At 53.6% G+C, this 24,043-nt stretch overlaps 2 protein-coding genes and 1 non-coding gene across 6 annotated transcripts; 2 read left to right on the forward strand and 1 right to left on the reverse strand.

The window, feature by feature from the left end:
• Positions 1-2,416: 2,416 nt before the first annotated feature.
• Positions 2,417-2,523, forward strand: LOC120238224. Its single transcript, XR_005530161.1, has one exon. It is a non-coding gene; the product is annotated as a U6 spliceosomal RNA (small nuclear RNA).
• Positions 2,524-11,373: 8,850 nt separating this feature from the next.
• Positions 11,374-13,973, forward strand: SMIM29 (small integral membrane protein 29). 3 transcript variants are annotated; one of them, XM_039241865.1, is made up of 5 exons: positions 11,374-11,475; positions 12,542-12,725; positions 12,898-12,923; positions 13,285-13,351; positions 13,524-13,973. In XM_039241865.1, exons 2-5 carry the CDS (start codon positions 12,615-12,617, stop codon positions 13,587-13,589), a joined length of 270 nt encoding a protein of 89 aa, XP_039097796.1. In that variant the 5' UTR covers positions 11,374-11,475; positions 12,542-12,614; the 3' UTR covers positions 13,590-13,973. The 3 variants fall into 3 exon arrangements, with proteins under 3 accessions (XP_039097796.1, XP_039097794.1, XP_039097797.1); XM_039241863.1 differs by having other exon boundaries at positions 11,377-11,475; positions 13,246-13,351; XM_039241866.1 differs by having other exon boundaries at positions 11,377-11,475; positions 12,542-12,665; positions 13,246-13,351.
• A 176-nt stretch (positions 13,974-14,149) lies between these two features.
• On the reverse strand, positions 14,150-23,061 carry HMGA1 (high mobility group AT-hook 1). Of its 2 annotated transcripts, none has more exons than XM_039241820.1 (6): positions 22,950-23,061; positions 22,594-22,707; positions 19,189-19,334; positions 17,454-17,537; positions 16,758-16,808; positions 14,150-15,486 (listed from the first exon to the last, which is right to left on the reverse strand). In XM_039241820.1, the coding sequence occupies exons 3-6, from the start codon at positions 19,288-19,290 to the stop codon at positions 15,433-15,435; spliced, it is 291 nt and encodes a 96-aa protein (XP_039097751.1). In that variant the 5' UTR covers positions 19,291-19,334; positions 22,594-22,707; positions 22,950-23,061; the 3' UTR covers positions 14,150-15,432. The 2 variants fall into 2 exon arrangements, with proteins under 2 accessions (XP_039097751.1, XP_039097750.1); XM_039241819.1 differs by having other exon boundaries at positions 19,156-19,334.
• Positions 23,062-24,043: the final 982 nt, after the last annotated feature.

The raw sequence follows: 24,043 nt of genomic DNA on the forward strand, positions 1-24,043 counted from the left end.
GCAATAAGTACATTCCTGGGCAAACGTCACCACCATCCATCTCCAGAACTTTTCTCACACTCCACACTGAACCTCCATACCTGTTAAATAATAATTCTCCATCCCCCACCCCACTAGCCCTGGCAATCACCATTCTACTTTCCGTCTCTATGAATTGATTACAAGTGTATGTAAAGTACAAGGTACCTCATACACGTGAAATCATAAGCATGTGTCCTTTTGTGTCTCTCTTTTTGTTCCCACTTAGCATAATGTCATCAAGATTCAGACACATTATAGAGGTAGCAAAATGTCATTCTTTTTTAAGGATGAATAATAGTAATCCATTGTATACATAGGTATACCGTATTTTGGTGATTGGTTTACCTGCCAGTGGGTCCTTGGGTTGCTTCCAGCTTTTGCCTAATGGGAATAAGGCTGCTGTGAGCATGACTGTACAGATACCTGGCATTCAATTCCTTCAGGCATATGCTCGAGTAGGATTGCTCGATCTGATTCTATTCTTTTTTTTTTTTTATGTTTTATTTATTTCTGAGAGAGAGAGAGACAGTGTGAGCAGGGGAGGGTCAGAGAGAGAGGGAGACACAGAATCTGAAACAGGCTCCAGGCTCTGACTGAGCTGGCTGTCAGCACAGAGCCCGACGCAGGGCTCGAACCCACGAACCGTGAGATCATGACCTGAGCCAAAGTCGACACTTAACCAACTGAGCCACCCAAGTGCACTGATCTGATTCTATTCTTAATCTTTTGAGGAACTGCCATACATACTGATTTCTATAGTGATTTTGCATTTTATATTCCCACCATCAGTATATAGGGTTCCAATTTCTCTACCTCCTCACCAACATTTGTGTGTTGAATGTTTTGTGTTGCTATGTTGTGTTTTAAGTAATAGCCATCCTAATGTTTGTGAAGTTTTGACTTGCATTTCCCTAATCAGTGGTGTTGAGCATCTTTTCATGTACTTATTGGCCATTTGTTATCTTCTTTAGACAGATGTCTGTTCAACTTCAGTTATATCATTTGTATTTATTTATTTATTTTCAGTTAGATCAGTTTTTATTTTATTTTATTATTTATTTATTTTTAATTTTTTTTTTTTTTAAAGTAGGCTCCACACCCATTGTAGGCCTCGAACTCATGATTCTGAGAGCAGAGTCTCATGTTCTACTGACTAAGCCAGCCAGGCACCCTGGTTAGATCATTTTAAATTCAGCCTGAGTGGCTCAGTCAGTTGAGTCTCTGACTCTTGTTTTCAGCTCAGGTCATGATCCGAGGGTCATGGGACTGAGCCCTGTGTGTGGCTCCACATTGAGCATGAAGCCTGCTTAAGATTCTCTCTCTCCTGCCCCTCTCCCCTACTCATGCTCTTTCTCTCTGGAAAAAAAAAAAAAAAAGTTAAAAAATCCATTCAGCCAATCTGTCTTCCTATGTGTGTAGTAAAATATACATAAAACTCACCATTAAGTATACACTTCAGGGGCATTAAGTACACACTTCAGGGGCATTAAGTACATTCTTAATGTTGTATAATCGTCACCAATCTCTGTCTTTTAATTGGTGAACTTAATCCATTTACATTGAAAGTGATTACTGGGGTACCTGGGTAGCTCAGCCGGTAGAGATTGTGACTCTTAATCTCCAGGTCGTGAGTTTGAGTCCCATGTTGGGCATAAAGCTTACTTAAAAGTATATAATAATAATAAAATAAAGTGAAGGATTTACTCTTGCAATAGTGTTCTTTTCTATATGTCATCTTCTTTTGTTCCCAAGTCCTTCCAATACTGTGTTCTCTTGTGTTTGATCTTTTTCTAGAGTACCATTTTGATTTCCTCTTCATTTTCTTTTCTGTATATTTCCTACTTGTTTCCTTCTGTATATTTCCTACTCAGCTACCCTGAGATTAGTAGCTAATTTTTCATCAGACACCATGAAGGCCTGAAACCAGTAGGATGATATATTTAAAGTACTGATAGGCGGGTGCCTGGTTAGCTTAGTCGGTTAAGCATCTGACTCTTGATCTCAGCTCAGGTCTTGATCTCAGGGGCCATGAATTCAAGCCCCACACTGGACTCTGCACAGGGCATGAAGCCTACTTAAAAATAAATGAAAGTGGGGTGCCTGGGTGGCTCAGTCAGTTAAGTGTCCGACTTTGGCTCAGGTCATGATTTCACGGTTCGTGGGTTTGAGCCCCGTGTCGGGCTCTGTGCTGACAGCTCAGATCCTGGAGCCTGCTTCAGATTCTGTATCTCCCTCTCTGACCCTTCCCTGCTCACGCTGTTTCTCTCTCTCTCTCTCTCTCTCAGAAATAAATAAAAACATTAAAAATAAATAAATAAATAAATAAATAAATAAAAGGGAGGGAGGGAGGGAGGGAGGGAGGGAGGAAGGAAGGAAGGAAGGAAGGAGGAATACAGTGCTCCCTATGGCAGCACATATATGAAAACGGGAAGGATACAGAGGTGATTAGGGTCACCCCTGCCCAAGGATAACATGTAAATTCATGAAGCATTCCATATGTTGAAAGTTACACTTAACAAAAAAATAAAGTACTGAGAGTATTATTGTATTTTTGCTATGTAGCTCCTCTTTTTTGTTTCTTACATGATTTACAGGCAGATGCATAAAATAAGAATTATAAATCTATGTTAACATGTACACAATGTATACAGTAACAATACATAAATGGGGTATGGAATTGGATAGGAGGAATTAATGTATGCTATTGAAGCTAAGATGGTATTATCAATCTAGATTGTTATAAATTTCTCTCTTCTTAAATGCACTTGGGTAATTTGTGTCTTTCCATGTGTTCTCCATTTCAATGAAGTTGTTGGATTTATTGGCATAATGTGTCCCTAATGTCCCCTTATTAGTCTTTTATTGTCTGTAAAATCTGTTGTGATATTACTCTCTCAATTCTGATATTGGTGATGATTTGTATTGTTTCCTGATCATTCTGGCTAGAGGATTTTGTTCATCTTAAGCAGCTTTTAGTTCCATTTATTTTTCTCTATGCTTCTGTTTTCTATTTCATAGATTTCTGCATTGATCTTTATTTTCTTCTGCATACTTTGATTTCAGGTGGAAGCTGAGGTCATTGACATGAGATCTATTTTTCTTCCTCCTCCCTCCCTCCCTCCCTCCTTCCTCCTTCCCTCCTTCCCTCCTTCCCTCCCTCCTTCCCTCCCTCCCTTCCTCCCTCCCTTCCTTCCTTCCTTCCTTTTCTTTTTTTAAATGAAGAGGGGAGCTCCTAGGTGGCTCAGTTGGTTGAACATCTGACTTCAGCTCAGGTCATGATCTCATGGCTCATAGGTTAGAGCCCTGCATTAGGCTCTGTGTTGACAGCTTGGAGCCCGGAGCCTACTTCGGATTCTATGTCTCCCTCTCTCTTTGTTCCTCCCCCGCTTGTGCTCTGTCTGTCTCTCTCTAAGTAAATAAATAAGGAGTCAGATGCTCCTTAAAATAAGGCATTTAGTCAGGGTGCCTGAGTGGCTCAGTCAGTTAAGCATCTGACTCTCAGTTTTGACACAGGTCATGATCTCATGGCTTCATGGGTTCAAGCCCCATAGGTTCGAGCCCTGAGTGGGGCTCTGTGCTGACAGCATGGAGCCTGCTTGGAATTCTCTCTCTCCCTCTCTGTCTGCCCCTCCCCCACTCGCACTGTGTCTATCTCTCTCAAAATAAATACACAAACAAAAAAGCATTTAGTGCCATAAATTTCTGTAAGGGAAGTGCCCCACAAATTCTGCATTGCATTTTCATTTTCATTCAGTTCAAAATATTTCCTATTATTTTAAAAAATAGTTTTAAAAATTTTATTTTTAGGTAGTGTCTACACCCAATGTGGAGCTCAAACTTATGATCCTGAGATCAAGAATCACACGCTCTGCCAACTGAGCCATCCAGGTGCCACCCTAATTCTTTTTTTTAATGTTTGTTTATTTACTTATTTTGAGAGAGAGATTGAGAGAGTGCACACATGATAGAGAGCATGTGCCCATGGGAGCAGGAGGAGCAGAGAGACAGAAACTTTTTTTTAATGTTTATTTATTTTGAGGGAGAGAGTGAGATAGAGTGTGGGTGGGGGAGGGGCAGAGAGAGAGGGAGGGAGACAGAGAATCCCAAACAGGCTCTGCACTAGGACTTGAACCCACGAACCCTGAGATTGTGACCTGAGCCGAAATCAAGAGTCGGACACTCTACTGAATTGAGCCTACCATGTGCCCCGAGAGGGAGAATCTTAAGCAGGCTCCACACTCAGCGCAGATCCCAATGAGGGACTCGATCCCACGACCCTGGGATCATGACCTGAACTGAAACTGAGTAGGATACTCAACTAAGCCACCCGGGCTCCCTGTTGTTGGTTTCTAATATAATTCCACTGTGATCAGAGAGCGTACTTCTTATGACTTGAATCCTCCTTAATGTTCTGTGTGGCGAGTTGGTTGATAGTGCTATTCAAATCTACTATACCCTAGCTCAGGATTTGACTACTTGCTTTATCAATTACTAAGAGAGTAGTATTGAAATCTCTGACTCTAATTGTGATCATTTTTCTTGTAGTTCTATCAGTTTTGGCTTCATATCATTTGAAGCTCTCTTACTGGGGACATGAACATTTAGAATTGTTATGTTCTCGATTAATTAACCCCTTTGTCATCATGAACTGACCTTCTTTATCCCTGATAATATTCTCTACTTTGAAATCAACTTTGTAGTATATTATTATAGCCCTCCCAGCTTTCTTTTGACTGCATAAACATTGTGTATTTTTTCCACCTTTTTGCTTTTACCCTATTTGAGTCTTTATATTCGAAGTACATTTGTTGTGGGCAGCATATAATTGGGTCTTGCTTTCTTTCCACTCTGACAATCTCTGCCTTTTAATTAGGTTGTTTAGACAATTTACATTTAATGTGATGAATGATATACAGTTGATTCTTGAACAGCATACATTTGAACTGGGCAGGTCCACTTATACACAGATTTTAAAAATGTAAATATATAGTATAGTACTGTAAATGTATTTTGTCTTCCTTATGATTTTCTTTATTCTATTTACTTCATTCTAAGAACACAGTATAGGGGTGCCTGGCTGGCTTAGTAAGTAGAGACTCTTGATCTTGGGGTGGTGAGTTTGAGCCCCATATTGTGCATAGAGGTTACTTTAAAAGAAAGAACACAAGGGTGCCTGGGTGGCTCAGTTGGTTAAGCCACCAACTTTGGCTCAGGTCATGATCTCACAGTTTGTGGATTCGAGCCCCATGTTCTGCTCTCTGCTGTCAGCACAGAGCTTGCTTCCTATCCTCTGTCTCCCTCTCTCTCTGCCCCTCCCCCGCTGTACTCTCTCAAAAAATAAAAAAAAAACATTGAAATGAATAAATAAATATAAATAAGAATACAATATATAATACATATGACATACAAAATATGTTTTATCAACTGTTTATGTTATCGGTAGGGCTTCTGGTCAATAGCAGGCTATTTGTAGTTCAGTTTGGGGGGGAGTCAAAAGTTGTACACAGATATTTGACTGCTCCTAATCCCCATGCTGTTCAAGGGCCAAGGGTACTTGGGTTTCAGTTTATCATCCTGTTTGCTTCCTAGATGTCTCATCTGTTCTTTGTTTCCCTTTTCCTCTTTTTCTGCTTTCTTTGGATTACTTTTTATTTCATCTTATTTCTTTTGTTGCCTAATTATTAGTTATAACTGTTATTTTATTAGTTGCTTTAGGGTATATACTATACATCTTTAACTCACCACAGTCCACTTTAAAAAAAAAATTTTTTTTTTTAATGTTTTTGAGAGAGAGAGAGCAGGAGAGAGGCAGAGAGAGAGGGAGACACAGAATCCGAAGCAGGCTCCAGGCTCTGAGCTATCAGCACAGAGCCTGATGTGGGGCTTAAACTCACAAACCATGAGATCATGACCTGAGCTGAAGCTGGACACTTAACTGACTAAGCCACCCAGGCACCCTTCCACAGTCCACTTTTAAGTGATATTATACAACCTACTATATATCTGAATCTTCCTATATTTCCATTTCTTGTCCAGCCTTTATGCTACTAACAATACATTTTACTTTTACATGTTAACTTGAATCCTTGTAAAGTTGAGACTTGTTTTATGGCCCAGAATGTGGTCTATCTCAGTAAATATCCTCGGTTCCCAAACCCCACAATACATTTTTTTTTTCATTTTTAAACACAATTATCTTTTTAAAAGATGTAAGTAATATGAAAAAAATTTACTTACTCATGTAGTTATCATCACGAGCTCTTCATTCCTTTGGGTAGGCCCATGTTTTGTTTGGTACTGTTTTCTTTTTGCCTGAAGAACTTCGGGTCATATATCTGAAGATGTCTTTATTTCACCTTTGTTTTTTAATCTTTATTTATTTAATTTGAGAGTGGGGAGGGGCAGAGAGAGAGAGAGAGAGAGAGAGAGAATTCCAAGCAAGCTCTGTGCTGTCAGTGCAGAGCCCAACAAAAGATGAGATCATGACCTTAGCCAAAATCAAGAGTTGGGTGCTTAACCGACTGAGCCAGGCGCCCCTCACTTTTGTTGTTGAAAGATGATTTTTATTTTTTATTTCAATTCCTGTATGGTGACTATACAATGCTATACCAGTTCCAGGTGTACAAGATAGTGATTCAACACTTCCATACAGCACCCAGTGCTCATCACGGCAGGTGCCTCCTTCACCCCCATCACCTGTTTCCCCCATCCCCCACCCACCTCCCCCATGGAAACCATCAAACTGTTCTCTATAGTTATGAGTATGTTTCTTGGCTTGTCTCTCTTTTTTCTTTTACTCATGTGTTTTGTTTCTTAAATTCCACACGAGTGAAATCATATATTTGTCTTTCTCTGACTTATTTTGCTTAGCATCATCCTCTGTAATTCCACCCACGCCGTTGCCAATGGCAAGATTTCATCCTTTTTATGGCGAAATAATATTCCATTGTATATTTATACCACATCTTTATCCATTCATCTATCAGTGGGCATCTGGGCTGCTTCCACAATTTGGCTATTGTGTTTTTGAAAGATATTTTTGCCTAATGTTCCTCCTTGGGAGGTTTTCACTCAATACTTTAGATACTGCTTCACTGTCTTCTCCCATGGATTGTTTTGGGTAAAAAGCTAACCATTCTTTGTTCCTCTCTGTGTATCTTTTAAGATTATCTCTTTGTGGGAGCACCTGGGTGGCTCAGTCAGTTAAGCGTCCAACTTCAGCTCAGGTCATGATCTCACGGTTCATGGGTTCGAGCCCCGCAACGGGCTCTGTGCTGGCAGCTAGCTCAGAGCCTGGAGCCTGTTTCAGATTCTGTGTCTCCCTCTCTCTCTGACCCTCCCCTGCTCACGCTGTCTCTCTCTCTCTCTCTCTCAGAAATAAACATTACAAAAACTTTTTTTAAAGATTATCTCTGTTACTGATTTTGAGCAATTTGATTATAATGTGCCTTTGTATAGTTTCCTTCATGTTTCTTGTGCTTGGGGTTTACTGTGCTTCCTGGGTCTGTAAGTTTATAGTCTTCATTAAGTTTCAAAAGCATTTAGTCATTCTTTCTTCAAATATTTTTGTCCCCTCTTTTTCTCTTCTTCTGGGCCTCTAATCACCCATATATTAGACCACTTGAAATTGTCCACAATTCCCTAATGCCCTTGTATTTTTTTTTAATGTTTTTATTTATTTCTAGGAGAGAGAGAGAGACAGCGTGAGCAGGGGAGGGTCAGAGAGAGAGGGAGTGACAGACTGAAACAGGCTCCAGACTCTGAGCCGGCAGTCAGCACAGAGCCCGACGCGGGGCTTGAACCCACGAACCGCGAGATCATGACCTAAGCGAAAGTCGGATGCTTAACCGACTAAGCCACCCAGGCGCCCCGCTTGTATTTTTTTTCTAGATTCCTTCTTCTGTTTCATTTTGGATAATTTCTATTCTAATGCCTTCAAGTTATTTACCCTTTCTTCTGCAGTATCTAAGCTGCTATTAATCTTATCTACTGTATATTTCGTCTTGGACATTGCAGTCCTCATGTCTACAGACTCAGTCTGGGGCTCTTTTTTATATCTTCCTTGCCTGTCCTTAACTTTTTGAGCATAAAGAATACAATTACAACGGTTTTATTTTTATTTTTAAATTTTTAATGTTTACTTACTTTTGAGAGACGGAAAGTGTGAGTGCAGGAGGGCCACAGAAAGAAGGAGACACAGAATCTGAAGCAGCTCCAGGCTCTGAGCTGTCAGCACACACCCCGATGTGGGGCTCGAACTCACAAACCATGAGATTGTGACCTGAGCCAAAGTCGGATGCTTAAGTGACTGAGCCACCCAGGCGCCCCCAGTTATAACTGTTATAATGTCCTCCTTAGGTCTAACATCTGTCAGTTCTGGGTCAGTTTCAATTGATTATAAATTGTGTTTTCCTGCCTCTTTGCATGTCTAAGTATTTATGGATCCATTTTTATTCATTCATTTATTGAAGTTTATTTATTTTGAGAGAGACAAAGACACTGGGGGAGGGGCAGAGAAAGAGGGAGAGAGAGAATCCCAAACGGGGCTTGAACCCACAAAACCATGAGATCATGACCTGAGCCAAAACGAAGAGTTGGACTCTTAACCAACTGAGCCACTCAGGCCCCCCTTTATGAATCCAATTTTAAAAAATATTTACTTAGTTTTGAGAGAGAGAGAGCACACGCACAGGGAGGGGCAGAGAGCATTGGGACAGAGGATCTGAAGCAGGCTCTGTGCTGACAGCAGAGAGCCCGCCATGGGGCTTGAACTCACGAACTACGAGATCATGACCTGAGCTGAAGTCGGATGCTTAACAGACTGAGCCACCCATGTCCCCCTGGATCCATTTTTTAACTGGATGCCACACAGTATGAATGTTACCTTCTTGGGGGCTGGGTAGTTTTGCAGCCCTATAAATCTTCTTTGAGTTTTGTTCTGGAATGAATTGATGTTACCTGTCAACAGCTTGCTCTTTTCAAAGGTTGCTTTTATGACTTGTGAGGTGGGTCCAGAGTAGGCGGACACAAGGATGAGCAAGGCATTCGTGGGAATGGATACATAAGCCCAGGCACTCACCGTAGTGACACGGGTAAGGGCACAGTCAAAACCTGACCAGGGTGGCACAGTGCAGCCTCAGCCCTGCCCTCTCTTTCCTCTTCCTGAGGTAGCAGCAGCATGAAGAGGGCAGAGAGGCCTGGAGTATTCCCTGGCTAGGCTTGGGGGTACCCGCACGGGATCTAGAGCCTTATCACTGGAACAAATCAGGCCTCAAATACAGACGTGGAGAAGCTGCTGTTACAAAGCTACCCGGGAAGAGGGGCCCACCTGTCATTCCATGCTGCTTCACCCTTGCTGATCACACCAGGGGCCTTGGGAAGTCACCACACTGCACAGGGTTTCAGCTTCCTTGTTTGTAAATTGGGGTCGCTCCACCTGCCCTGTGTAGCTCAGAATGGTGTTGTCCCCTGGCAGTAAGGGAAGCGTGCAGAGCTTCTGACACCGAGACCCTACATCCTGGCTTAGCCAGCTGACCGCTAAGCCCACCCCTGGAAGACCCTCAAGTCAGAAGCTGTGAGGATGAGGGCAAAAGTTGGGTATGTGAGCAGCCAAAGGGGTCTGGGTTCTAAACCCCATTACTTGATCCTAACCTTGCAAGAGGAGGCGAGCCCACGGGCGCCTGGGTGGCTCAGGCGGTTAAGCCTCGGACTCTTGATTTTGGCTCAGGTCGTGATCTCACAGTTCGTGGGACTGAGCCCCATGTCGGGCTCTGCACTGACTGCACGGAGCCTGCTTGGGATCCTCTCTCTCCCTTTCTCTCTGCCCCTCCCCTGCTTGCATGCAGCAGGTGCAGCTCTCTTAAAATAAATAAACATTAAAAATATATCCATAGTAGGCAAGCCTGCCCCGGGGGAGGTGGCCGCCTCCGTCTGCCCTCAGCTCCAGTGGAAGCCTGGGATGGGTGGTCTCCTTCCTCTTCAGACTCAAAAGCCTGAGAAACCCCAAGGAGTCCGCCCGGAGCCTTCCGTACCTGGGCATTTCTGTCACTCCTTTCCGTTCATCTCTGATTTCCCACCAGTCAGACGATGCTGTCTGAAGGCAAGAGGCCAGAGTTCTCAACTGTCATCTGGTTCTGGGTTGGGTCATCTCTGCATGGACCTGCCCTGATCCAACCTCCTCTGGAAGGGCCGGAGGAAACAGGCCAGACCAGACCAAGTGGCTCAACCACGTCCATGCCACTGGCCATCTCTGGCAAGAATAAGCCGGTTCCGTTTATCCGTAGAACTCCAGCAGCACCCAAGGACCCTAGAGGGCCTCCTCCTGGTTCAGCTCCCACAACTCTTGCATTCTTGGCTGGCTTCCATCACGTGCCCGTCTCGAGTTTTCCGAATCATGTGTGATTGGGGCTGAGGAGTCTGGTTCAAAACTACACACAGCTACCTGAGGTCATTGCAGATTCACATGCAGTTGTAAGAAACTGAGACCCCTCATAGCTTTGCCAAGCTCCCGCCAATGCAAACTCTTGCAAAACGATAGTGGAATGTCACAGCCAGGATACTGACATTGGTAAAATCTATCCACCTTATTCACGTTTGTCCAATGTGTGGCATTTCAACTAACAGACCACGAAAGCTTTCAAATTTACCTGTTTCGCAAATTGCTTGTGCCCCGGGGGAACCGCACCGCCCAGCTCCACCTGTGCCCCTGAAACCCACAAAAAGGTTAACGGGGCTTTTAACAGGGCACGGAATTCCTCGCTTAATCTGCACCTCAGCCTGTTTTACGGACGTTAAGACTGAGGCGCAGAGACGGGTGGATGGGTAAGTGGGCCCAGGTCCCACGGCCGGGCAGGACCTAACCCGGGGCTGTCACTCTATCTATTCTCTGAACCCGGCCCAGGGGACCACTAGGAACTAGGAGGCTTGGAAGGCGAAATGAACATTAATGGAGTCCCGGTGGGCCCGGGGCAGGGTCCGGCGGGGAAGAGAAGTCGCCGCACGCCTCGGCCAAACGTTAGGGCGTGGCTCGGCCCTACACCTGAACTCCACCCAGAAGGATGAGCCAGCCGGACGCCACACCTTTCCCAGTCACCTGAGCTCCCCGGCGCGGCGCTCCGCGGGTGTCCCGCCCCGGGGGACGCCGGGAAGCAGCCCCGGCCCCGCCCCTCCCCGCTCACTCTCCTCCCCCCTTCTGCGCAGCGCTCGGCTGCCCCCTGCTGCCGTGGGGTGGACTCTGCAACCTGGGCCGTCCCCGCCTTCGCACCGCGCACCCCCCACCTCGGGATTGGCCGCTCCAGCGGTCTCCGGGCCGTCCGCCTTCGGCCACTGGATTGGCTGCGCCCCTGTACTGAGGCCCCGCCCATTTCCCCGGGTCCTTTGATCACGCGCCTGCCGGCTCTTCCGGGGCCTGAGAGCCAACCGAGGGCGTTCCTGTCCGGGCTACAGCGGCGGGAGGTAAGGCACGAACGGGTTGGATGGGCTGCAGAGCGCCCGGACGGGCCCGCGCCTCGGAGTGCAGGGATTCTGGGATTCCCGGGCCCCTCTGCGCGCCGCTCCCCACACCTCCCTCCCTCCTCCGGCCTGAGCCGCCCAGCGCAGCGGGGACTACCTCCCACTCGCCTATGCTGGTCCGCATCCTAGGAGCGGCCTGTCACTCGCCCCACCTCGGCCATGTCCCCTCGACCGTGGGACGGTGTGCCTGCGACTGGGCAAGCTTGGTGCCCTGACGGACACCGGGACAAGTAGTTCATACCTTGCCCTCCGATGGAGACCAGGCGAAGCGGGGTTAGGGACGTTGGGGTCTGCGTGCAGGAGCCCATGGACAGTCTCCTTGCATCTGTTGATGGGAGCTGACCCTGTCACCTCCCGCTTGTCAGCCCCCGCTAAGAGGGGAGGGACCTGGGCGGAGCCCTGGGTGGGAACCAGAGGGAGGTGACATCACCTCGCAGATACAATCCAGCCCTGCCCACTTGTGTCCACCCTGGCACATGAGACCAGTGTGGAGAGAGGCTCTCCAGGCTGTGTGTGTGCAGAAACACCGGGGACAGGGAGGGCCTGGGGAGGGCCTGTAGCCTAAAAGGTGGGGATTGGACCAGGACTGAGGCTGCCTCCTTCAAATGCTCCTCCCTCACCCCCGGGCCGCAGTGCAGGACCCTCATATTTTCGCCAGATCTCCCCTTTGTGCTCCACTGGATAGATGCTGGCAGCCCAGCGTCCCAGGAGGTGCGAGCAGGAGCTGGGAGCCTGTGTCGAAGCTTTGCCCAGTCGAGATGTGCAAATGTTTGGCCAGCACCTGAGCTGGGCCACACCCTGATCTGGGAGTAGGAGCTGAGTAGGACTCTGGACCTCCCCTGGGTGCCCTCCAAACCCAGGGTTTGCCGAGAGTCACTGGAGGGTTAAACCCAGCACATTGGCCTGACGATCCTTTGTCCCCCAGGGCCTGCCCTAAGTTGTGATACCTCACAGCTCTCGGGAAGGGATCCAGAGCTTGAAATTGATAACCTCCCTTCCTCCTCCCCAGGGAGCCCAGTGGAGGCGCCCTCCCGAGGCACTACTGCCCATGCTGACCACCCAGCCCTCCGGCTGCCGATGTCATGAGTAACACTACAGTGCCCTATGTCCCTCAGGCCAACAGCGACTCCATGGTGGGCTATGTGTTGGGGCCTTTCTTCCTCATCACCCTGGTCGGGGTGGTGGTGGCTGTGGTAAGGAGCCCCCGCATGCACTCACCGCACTGGGTGGGCCCAATCCAGCCCGCACACACCTTCTCAGCTGTCCAGCCGTTTGGGGAGTGGAGGGGTAGAGGTGGGTCTCTCTCACTTGTGGGCCATCCTGGGCTCGCTCTGCAGCCTCCACAGTGCTGTGTCTCTGTTACAGGTAATGTATGTCCAGAAGAAAAAGCGGTGAGTGTCCCTGCCCCGTGTTACCTGCCCTGCCTTCTGCGTCAGTTTTGTCCCTTGGGATCTGGGTTCTGTACATCCATGTTAAGATGCCCCTGGGCAACGGTTATACAAGTCTGAAATCTCCTACACCCCACTGGCAGGTTTTCCTGCCCACATGCGGCTTTCCCACCGGAGAGGGGCCCCTTGTAGCATCGCGCCTGCATCCTTAGAGCCCTTGTGTGCCCCTAATGGTACCCCCTTGCAAGTGCCCCGGCCTTGGACAGTCAGGGGTTTGAAGGGAGTGGGCACCCCCCTGGGCTGAGCCCCCTCCCCTGCTCCCCAGAGTGGACCGGCTTCGCCATCACCTGCTCCCCATGTACAGCTACGACCCCGCCGAGGAACTGCATGAGGCTGAGCAGGAGCTGCTGTCCGATGTGGGAGACCCCAAGGTGAGCACTCGGGGCTAGAGGAATCAGCAGCGGTCTGTCCGCGGTCTTCTCCTCCAGGCTCCCCCGAAACAGGAGCCCGCTTCTGCCCTCAGCTGTCCCCGACTTGGGGCCACCGCCGGGGGTGGGGGTGGGGCTCCAAGGTTGTGTGGTGGCATGTGCTGTTCCCTCACAGGTGGTACATGGCTGGCAGAGCGGCTACCAGCACAAGCGGATGCCCTTGCTTGATGTCAAGACCTAACCTGCCCCGCCCCCGCCCACCCCCGCCCCCCACCCCGATCTCCAGAACCATGGGGTCTTGGCAGTGCCCGGGGCCCGTTGCTTCCCTCCCCACGTGTACTCACCCAGCTCCCCCTGCTGGGTACCAGGGCTCCTTTCCTCCCATCCGTCCCCAGTAGCACCTCCCCCCAGGCCTTCAGTGCTTTGTGGGCTGAGCCTACCATCCACACCCACGGGGCTAATACAGGTTTTTCCTTCTGGGGTGGAAGGGTGGTGGGAGGGTTTCGTGGGCACCACCCTCCTCCGAGCCCTCCCCAGCTTGGCTTTGGATTGGTTTCCATGGTGACAGGGCTTAATGTATAGTATTCAGTATATATATTTTGTAAATAAAGATGTTTTGTGGCTAGGGGTGTGGCTGGTTTCTTCAAGAGAGGCTGGAGTTACCTTCCCCAGAGCTAAGGCTTGTCCGCCCTCCCCCCACCCCCAGCCTGGAGAGCACCTTGAAAGCCACCCCCCACCAACTAGATGTTTGGTTTCCAGCCTTCCTACCCCAGGTACCTACCACCAAAGAAAAGACTCCAGTCCAGAAAAGGATATTTTTTTTATTCAAGTAACTGCAAATAGGAAACCAGATGGGGGGGCCCCAGGCTGGGACAAATAATGGCTACCTCCTCCCCGGCAGAACAGGGGGAGAAGGTGGCCCCTACACCCTTGCCGGTCAATACAGGCCCCCCCCCTCCTCACTCTGCTGCAGCATCCTAGGGGCAGGGCCCCACCTTCCCTGGGACTGGGGTGGTCGGTAACCCAGCCTGCTCTGCCCCAGGCCCCTTCCCCTAAGAGCATCTTGGAGGAGGAGGGTGTGGGCAGAGCAGGAGGAGGCAATGAGGATGAACATTTGGCGCTGGTCGCAGCAGCAATGACGGATGTCTAAGAATGGAAACATTGAACAAAAACAACACAACTGTCCAGAGGTAGTTTGTGAACAGAGGAAAGATGGAACCAGAACCTTGGGGGGTGGGGAGGAGCAGAAGGGTGGGAGTGGGCAAGGCTAGCTCCTTGTTATTAGTGCCCCGTGTGAGGGAAGGGGAAACTGAGGCCTAGGGCGGAAGCGGATGGGGTCAGGCAGCGGCTCCAGCCCACCTTAGGTGACTGCCACAGGGAACCCGGGCCTCCTGGATAAAGGGTGACCGAACTGCCCCCACTGCAATGGATTCCGGGGTGGGGGTGAGCGGGCTGGAGCCCAGCCGGGGAGGATAGGGGACTCAGACCCCTCCTGCCTGCCTTCCAGGGCCCCGGACGGGGCTGTCCGACCCAGAGCAAGGACTAGGCAGGGTGGGAAGGAAGAAAGGCGGGTGTGAGCCGCACCTGGGGCCCAGTGTCCCTCCCCGCAGGCCATACCTGCTGCCAGTGCAGTGGAGTGGGGCAGATCAGAACGAGGCGGGGCCCGGGCCCCTTTTAAGGCCAGGGGAGCCCTCCCAGACCCCTTGGCGGGAAGCCGGAGGGGGGAGTGGGGAAGCATAAGGGACCCCCAAACCAAGAGCCCAGTCAGCAACGTCCCCACCGCCGAGTATGGGGACGCAGCAGGGGCAGGGTGCGGCGAGGTGAGACACCGGCTTTGTCTGGAGGGGCAAGTGTGCGCGTGGGGGAGGGGTCGCTGGCAGCCGAGACCAAAGGAAACCATTGCCCACTTGGGCCTCGGGGCCCCGCAGCGGCTGGTGTGCTGTGTAGTGTGGTGGCGAGGGCGCAGGTGGGTGGCAGTGACGCGTGGGCCTGGGGGAAGGGGCGGGGGCGGTGGGAGCGGAGCGGAGCTGTCCAGTCCCAGAAGGAAACTGCTCCTCGGTGCAGGAGCGGGCGGCGCGGCGCGGTCACTGCTCCTCCTCGGAGGACTCCTGCGAGATGCCCTCTTCTTCCTCCTTCTCCTGCGCGGTGGGCAGGCCAGTCAGCAGGAGTGCCAGGCCTGCCCCCCTCCACTCCCGGGGGACCAGGGGGAAGGGGTGCAGGCCAAGATTGCCCCCACCCCTCTCCATGCTCCCTGGCTCTCCAGAAGGGAGATGAGTCAGGGCTGAGTGTGTGAGTGACTCAGCAACCTCCACGGCCCAGTTTCATTCATAAAAAAGGAAGAATTTAAAGGGAGGGAAAAAACCCACACACGCACTGCTCTCACACGGAGCCGGCCCCCCTTGGACCTGGGGCCCAGGGTGGGTGCAGCGGGGGGGGCCCGCACTGCTCGGTGCAGCACGGACCCGGGAAGTGAGGAAGTAGCTGGCTTTCTGTGGGAGGGGAAGGGAGAGGTGGCCAGGGAGAGGGCCGGGGAAAGGGTGGCTGCAGGGTGCGCGAGCCCCCCCTGCTGGGTGCAAGCGCAGGGGAACCAGGTGGCCTTGGCCCGCAGGGGCAGCTGCTGGGCTGTGGAGCTGGGCCGCTGACTGACCCCAGGCCAGGGCGGGGAGGAAGGGGAAGTGTGTGCCGCCGGGCTCACTCACTGGGCGGGAATGTCGGGACACCGCACGGGCCTGCAGCCCCCGTGCCAGGCACAGACTCCAAAACAACTTGTTTCCTGTTACTCACTCCTGGGGCCCAGCCAGCACCCCCGACCCCCCTCCTCACCCTGGTGGTGGCTCAGCTCGAGGAATGAAGGCCTCGGGGAGTTCAGGGAGCAGGTTTGGGGTAGAAAACAGCCAGGAGGAACAAGGCTGGGGTGGCCCTAAACTCCAGCGTAGGCCCCACAGGCAGCCTCCTGACTCCGCCCACCTCCCTCCGTTTCTAGCTTTTTGGGGGGACTCCGAAATGGATACGTGAGGACAAATGTCACCCTATGCCCAGGTGGCATCCTTTCCTCATTTCTATTAGTGGGGGGTGGGGAGGGGCTAGATGGCCTCCAAGTTCCCCCTAGCAGTTGAGTCTGTAGGAGAGGCAGCCCCCCACCAGGGCAGGGCAGGGCAGGGCAAGGCAGGGGTCTAGGCTGGTTTGTACCTGGGACCCGTTACTTCTATGGCCACAGCCCTTTAACAGCCCTGGGCTGGGTGCCAGGACCCAGAATCCCTTTCCCTCCCTAGGCCTGGCTGAGTGAGGCTGCCCTAGCGTGCCTGGCTCAGGTGACTACCTTTCCACGGTGAGCACCCAGGAGCAGCATCACCCACCCTCCCCGCCCTCCCCAGAGAAACCGAACCACTGCCGCCGCCCCTTGGCCTACCAGTTTTTTGGGTCTGCCCCTTGGTTTCCTCCCTGGAGTTGTGGTGGTTTTCTAGATGGTCCGAGAAAAGAGCCACTAAGTCAAAACTGTCCTGGACGGCACTCCCCCGATGGCCAGGGCCCCGACGGTGAGGGAGAGCTGGGAGGGGCGGAACTACCTACCGCTGCTCAGGGCAGCCAGGACTGTCACCCCGGCAGGCCCACCCGAGTCCAGCTGGTGATGACTGGCCAGCCACGCTGCCCCCCCCCAATACACACACACGCCCCCCACTCCCTCCTCCACCCATGACTCAGAGGATATGAGTCGTGTCTCAGAAAAAATAAAATAAAAAACAAAACAACTTCCCCAAGAGGCTGATGCCCCTGTGAATCCGGCCTTCCCTGCTTATCCCCGCTCCCTTGGGACCCTGGGAACCCCGGAATGGAAGGAACCACTCTCGGCCCAGGGACTGGTGCAGCTGTTCCTTCTACAGACAAGGAAGCCGCAGCCGCAGGACTTCTGACCTGACTTCCCCTTTGTCCTGGGCAGGACCAAGTCCCCAGAAGGAAGACCCAATCACCCTGCTTCCCCCAATTTGCAGAGACTCAACGATGCCCATATGCCAGGGAAGAGGGGGCGGGGTCTGGTCCCCCCCAGTGAGCCCCCCAGCTGTGGCCCTGGGGAGGGGGGCCTCCCCCTTCCCCCCTTTGTCCTCACCCGGGTCTTGGCAGCACCCTTGTTTTTGCTCCCCTTTGGTCGGCCCCGAGGTCTCTTCGGTGTTGGCACTTCGCTGGGTTCCTTCTGCAGAGACAGATGGGGTCATCAGATGCCACCTGTCCCACCCCTTTCCGAAGACACAGCTCTCTCCCCTGACCCCAGCGAGGCTGAATCGGCAAGCCATCACCCCGACCCAGAAATCCACAGGCACCAGGGCAGGCAAGCCCTCATGACACAGGTTCTCACCTTGACCGTCTTTTGCAAAGCCCCTCCCATGCATCCCTGTGACAGCAAAATGACAAGAAGCCAAAAAGGGAAAGGTGTCACCGGGGCAGAAAGATACGGTCAGGCAGCTCTGCCGTCGAAACAGCTCTAAGCTCTCGGAACAAAACACAGAATGCTTGGGCCTCGGATTCCTTGACAGTAAATGGTGACAAGACTCACCTCACAGGGCGTTGTAGAAAGTAAAGGAAGGATGTGGAACCGCCTAGCGGTGGGCCAAGACTACCCCCTCAGATGATATATGCTGGAGACTGTGGGGGAGTCAAGAGGGGAAAGGATGCCCCCCCCCCACACCCCAGTGGAGGGAACTTCCAGGAGAAGGAATTACTGCCCGCATGTCAGAAACCCAGAGATCCCGGCCACGGTTGCCGCTGACATCTTAGTAAGCCTGACAGAATAAAAACGGTTTCGGGGTGGCTGCCCAGAGGCTGTTTAGAACTACGGTCCAGTGACCCAACACCCCTTCTTGGATACCCCCCCGTGGAGCCCAGCTAACAGGATCGAGGTGGAGACCAAAGGAATCAGTCTGGCCTTTCCCCTCTCGCACATTGTGGCGGCAGGTCAATGTCACCACCGACTCCCCACGCTCGTCATGTCCCCTATAGATGGCGCTCTCCAACCTACAGGTGCGGAAACCCGGGACCCACTGTGCACAGGGTAGGGGTTGCCCCTAATCCCTTTCCTCTTCCCTGGCCTCACCAGCTACTACACCTCTGAGAGAATCCAAAATCTTCCCCCCTCGCAGGACAGGGGTCCCCCACAGCCTGACCGGCCGTGCTCCCTACGGTGCCCCCCACAAGGCCAGGCTGGCTCTCTAACCCCAGGAGACCTCAGCAAGGGACAGCACTGGGGTCGAGGGTCACTCTCTCACCACCTCCCCTATAGCTTTAAGTTCTCAGGCTTCAGTTTCCCTTTTACAGAGCCCGAGCCTGGCCCAGGGCCACTCGAAGGGAGGCCCATGGATAGGTGGTGGCCCAGGAGGTTTCTGGTACAGGCCTGCACCAAGGACATACAGAAATCGACAGTGGAGGTGTTTATAAACTTTCACGGTTAACTGACAGACTAGTACGTGCAAGGAATCTCGGGACTGGAAATGGGGAACTTCTACACACACGTAACTCATCGTTTCCGTGTTTTATAAATGCGCGGGTCCATGACAGACTGGAAGTCAAGTGTGGGTAGTCCACCAGAGTCTGACCACAGTCGCTTCTGGCCGGATCGTCCAGCAAGATTCCTCAGCCCCCACTTCTCTCCTGGGGCCTCAGGAACGGACCACGGTGGGCGTGCGCTGGGTGCTTGTGTGCGAGACGCACCCCAAGAGAGGATCCTGCACCCCTCCGGTCCAGTTGTCACTTGCCGAGACACCTGGCACCTCCCTAGCCCAGAGGGGGTAAACCGAGGCAAAGGTTCGGACACCCACCTGACTCCCTACCAGCGCCGTCCCGGGACTCACCGGAGGCTGCTTGCGCGGCCTGCCCCGACCCCGCTTCTCAGTGCCGTCCTTTTCCTGCTTGGAGGCCAAGGGCTGGCTGGACTTCGAGCTCGACTCGCTCATCTTCCCTTCTCTCCGGAGCAGGTGGAGGAGCGATGGCTGGGATGCTATGGAGTAGGGAAAGTCATTTCAAACACAACACCTTGCTTCGGCCGCCTCCTATCCGACCCCCCCCTTACCACTCCCACCCTCAAGGTGGCCTGTGCTGATGTGCCTGCTCCCAGGGACCCAGGATCCCCACCCTGCTCGGCTGGTGGGGGTGGAGGGTCTGCCCAGCCCCGGCGCAGGGGTGGGGTCGAGCCGTTGGCTCTAATCAGCTCCTTATCTCTTGCTCAGAAGGGCGCTTTGTTGTTCTGCCACCCCCACAGGGCCCAGGCCCAAGATGTGGGTGAGGTCACCAGGGCAAAGGTGTGGATGAGGTGGGGGGCGAGAGCAAGAAGCCTCACACGGCCCGGGGTCCCCCCTCTAGCCAGCTGCCCTATTTCTTAAGAGGAAACTAAGCCTGAGTGGCTCAGACAACAAGGGAGGAAAGGTAAGCAGAGAGAATAAGCCTCGGGCATCCATCTGGCAGCCATGGGCATCAGTCCCCAGCCCGCCTGGCGCAGAGTACTGCTCAGCCCAAGCCTCAGGACCAGGCACTACCAGGGCCAACCTTGACCCTATACCAATCGCCAGGCCAGGGATGGTGCCCGTCCCGCCAGTTAGTTCTCTCTGCTCTCTCCCTGGGTAAAGCCTTGGGGACTCAAGGTCAGGTACAATTTGGAAAGGAGGAAGCTGCATGGGAGAGGAAAAGAAACCCAAAGCTGAAACGTGGAGCTCCTCTTCTACCCCGTCCACCTGGAGTCAAATGAGATCCTCTCCTTTGATGCCTGCTTTCAGGAGGGGCAGGAATTCTCCACTGAGATGGATCCTTCCAACAGATGCTAGGTGCCCTCCCCGACGCACCGCCCTCCACCCCAGCCTGGGCAGGGCTACTCCTCCAAAGCTCCTTCGTTCTTTTCTAGCATCTTCCCTCTTCTTATAGGCCATTTTGGGATTCTTCAGCCCCGCCAATTTTGAGTTTACCTAAAACCTCCACTGCTAGGAACATCTGCCCCCTTTATTTGGGAGCCTCTTCCAGAAGCTTAAGGCAGTGAGGGTGCCCCACCCCATCTGTCTTCCCAGCTATGGAGATGCGCAACCTGAGAGACCTATGGCTCTACACCTCCCTGGTAACCAGTCTTTGGTGGCACTTGACAAAGGGTGGGCCCAAGCTGCCTCATTTCTAAAAGACCTTCCCTCTGTAACATGGGGGTAACGGTAAGACATCTACCCCAACCGCCTCTCGAGACTGATGATGCAAGATCAAACCTTGCTCCAAGCAAAAACTAGAACATTTGAAAATGACTTTTCTTCCTCCTTTTCAGACAATTTCCAATTTTAACTCGATGAGAGGGAAAAAAAGTTTTTTTTCCTGCAAACTTGGGACTTTTGAGAGCCGGAGGCCCCCATCCCCAAACATCAAGATTCTCCAGACGGCGAGACTTCGTCTGGTAATTATTCTATTTTATAATATTTCAGACTTGAAGACCCTTTTAAACAAGGTGGTTGGTGATTTATCCTGCTCCGTCATTAGTGGCTTGGCCTGCTCTGTAATTACAGGCAGTGATTAGAATCTTATATTACACCACAGGTTTCCCTTCAAACTAAACATCAAAATTAATCAGCCTAAATGAGTGCTGACCTCACATGAGGTCTGCTGAAGGCCCCCTCACAGAGGGGGTTCCAGTTGGGCCAAGCCAGCCCCTAATCCCAGGAAGCCCGGGCCCAAGCAGGCCTGGGAATCCTGGTGGGTCTCTGGGGAAGTTCTTGCATCATCTGGTGCTTTCCCCCCACTTCTCGCTACTGGGGACCCTTTAATCCACTCTCTAACCCCCCCTATCCAGGCCTCCAGGAACTGAATGAAGGCCTGAGGCCCTCTCTGGTGAGACCAACAAATGCTTGTCTCTTCCACCTGTTTCTGAAAATCAGAGGCCTGGCTACGCGAAGCCATGTTTAGGGCCCGACCTCAATCCTTCAGTCTGTAATAAGCCCTTCAGGGCCTCAAGCTTGTCCCCCCTACACACAGAGCACGCAGTGTGTATTCCACAAATGCTCAGGGAATCTACAAGAACGCCCCTTAGGAAATCCTCACGGCGCTCCCTTGTTTTCCGGGAAAAAAGTAGCCCAGAGAGGCCTGATGAGTTGCCCAAGGTCACACAGCAAGTAGGCGAGCAGGACGGAGTAGGTTCCTGGCGACCCCTCTAGCCCGCCACTTTCCTTACCCGCCCGGAGACCGATTAAGTCCCTGTCGCCCCCTGCTCCGGCCCGGGCTCCAGGGTGACTCTGCAAGTGTCTGCGCCGGGCCGTTGCAGGTCGGCCGGAGGGACTAGGGGCCAGAGCGCGCGGGGGGAGGGGCACAGGCTGCTCTTGCAGGCGCGGGAAACTGGTGCACCCCGACCGCATGCACCGCCACGCGGGTGCACCCGGCCCCACTTCCTGCCAGAGGGGGCACCCAAGCCCGCCTTGGGGCAGGAAACCTGGCGCGCGCGGGCGCGGGGTAGAGGAAGAAAGCCACCTCCCTCCGCGCCCTCCCCGCAAAATAAAGCCCCAGAAAAAAAAAAAAAATTGAAACGGGGAGTCAAAGGGACTAGTTCCAACAGAGCCCTGCAAAGCAGAGAAACCTGTTTGTGGGGGCGGAGGGCAGGCCCGGCCCTGGGGGCTGAAGAGGCGCGGGCCGGGCCAGAGGTGGGGTCCAGGTGAAGCCCCAAACCCAGGCCGGCGACTCGGCCTCATCTGCGTGGGGGGGGAGGGGGCACCAGGAGAAAGGCCGAGCCCGAACGGGGCCGAATTGCGGGGTTCCTGCCCATCCCCCTCACTTCCAGAACTTCCCCAGGCTGCGGGGGGCACCCGGCCCCCCGCCCGCCCGCTGCGCCGCAGCCTGTTCCTCTCCCCGCCCCCCACACCCCGGGCCCCGGCTCAGGCTCTGGCTCCGGCGGGAGCGGCGGCCGCGCGAGGTGCACCGGGCTCCGCCGGGTGCACAACTCGCGCTCGCCGCAGCCGCGCGCCCCCTCCCCCACCGCGCGCCTTTCCCGGGTCCCCGCCCCCCGCAGGGCGCCCGCGGCGCGGGGGAAGGGGTGCGGGCGCCCTCCCCGAGCCGCCGGGCCCCGCCGCCCGCCCCCGCGCCGCGCGGCCCTCCCCCGCCGGCGGCTCGCGCAGCCCCGGCCTGGGAATAAAGCCGGAGGCGCGCGCTGCAGCCCTGGGCGGCTTGCAGGAGGGGCGGCGTGCAGGCGGGGGCGCGGGCGCCCCCCTCCGCCGCCGCCGCCGCGGGCCCCGGGGACGACTCACCGCGAGCTCGGCCGCCGGCCTGCGGTGCGCGCTCCGGGCTGCCGGGAGCGACGGTGCTGGGCGCTGAGGACCGGCCTGGCTCCGCCGCCGCCGCCGCTGGTAGCAAATGCGGATCTGAAACCGGGAGAGAGAGCAGAGGCGCTCAGAGACCGCCGCCGCCGCGTGCTCGCCGCCCAGGCCCCCACGGGGTATTTATCTGTCACATCCAGGCGGGGGGACAAAAATATTCACCCTCCCCCGAAGGATGGCGAGGGGCAGGAAGCTAGGCACGGCCCGTGCGCGGCCTTAATAAATAAATAATTTAATTAAATGATAGATATAAAAAAAAGAAGCCACCGGAGGGGCCGCGAACTCACGCCTTCTTGGAGCCGCGCCAGCGCCAGAAATAGCCCGGGCTCGGAGTCCCAATTAGAGGAGCGCAGCCCCGGCTCAGGGGAGCTTAAAAAGAGCGACCCAGGGGCAGGGGGGACGGGCCCGCCCGCGCCAGCCGTGTCACTGTGGGGGGCGGGGCCATGCAAATGAGCCCGGGGATTTAAAAGGGCGGCCGCCCGCCAGCCGCCGCCGCCGCGCGGGTGGGTGCTGACTACGGGGAGGGGCGTGCGGTGCCGGGTGCCTGGGGGCGGGCGCGCGGGAGGCCTGGGTTGGGAATCCGAGGCGACGGCCCACTCCTCACTGTCCTGGGCCGGGAGACACGGGAAGGTGCACAGAGGGATCACCAAGAAGATTTTCGCTGAGGGAGGGCTCCCTTACAGCCAGAAACGGGGGTCCCCGGGAGAGTCACCTCTAGGGGCCTTCCGGGCGTGTGGGCCTGGCGCCCGCGGGGCGCGTTGGTCGTGGGCGGGCGTTTCGTGCCTGCGGGGTCCGCGCGGGCGGGAGGGGGTGGAGAGAAACGCGCCGGTGAGAGGATTCCGCGGCCTACCCGCCGCCCCCTGCGCCCAGACACACGGCTCATAGATTTCCCCTGGGCGGACAGGTGTCAGCATGTGCATTTCGGTGCCAACCTGCGTGTGGCTGCCGGGCGAAATTCAAGTCTTGGGAAATTCAAACGTGAAACTTGTGAAATCCCGACTTTTCGTTTATTAATGGCCGCGAGTGAGCCGTGGTCAAGGTGCATCCTCCAAAGGAAACACACGATTGGCTCGTTTGCAGGTAAACCTGAGGGAGGCTTCGTTCCTTTAGGTGACCTGGACGAGGTTTTGGAGCCGTGCGTTTCCACTTTGCGCCCTGGCTCCTCCCCGCTGTGACTTTAAAGGAAAATAAGAAAGCGTGAGCCCGCGGTCGCCTGGAAGCACTTTGAGGGCAGGGACTGGGTCTACGCAAGCCTTACCCGCCACGCCTGGCCCGCCCGGCGCAACAAAGACTTGTTGCACGCTTGAGAAGGAAGCCAAAGTGAAAAGATGGCGGGGAGGGCGGTGGGAGAAGAAAGGGAGCTGTCAGCGGCGCGCCCTGC

The sequence above is a fragment of the Hyaena hyaena genome, unplaced genomic scaffold, assembly GCF_003009895.1.
Source record: "Hyaena hyaena isolate Hyena2069 unplaced genomic scaffold, ASM300989v1 scaffold_202, whole genome shotgun sequence".
NCBI classification, from domain to species: Eukaryota; Metazoa; Chordata; class Mammalia; order Carnivora; family Hyaenidae; genus Hyaena; species Hyaena hyaena.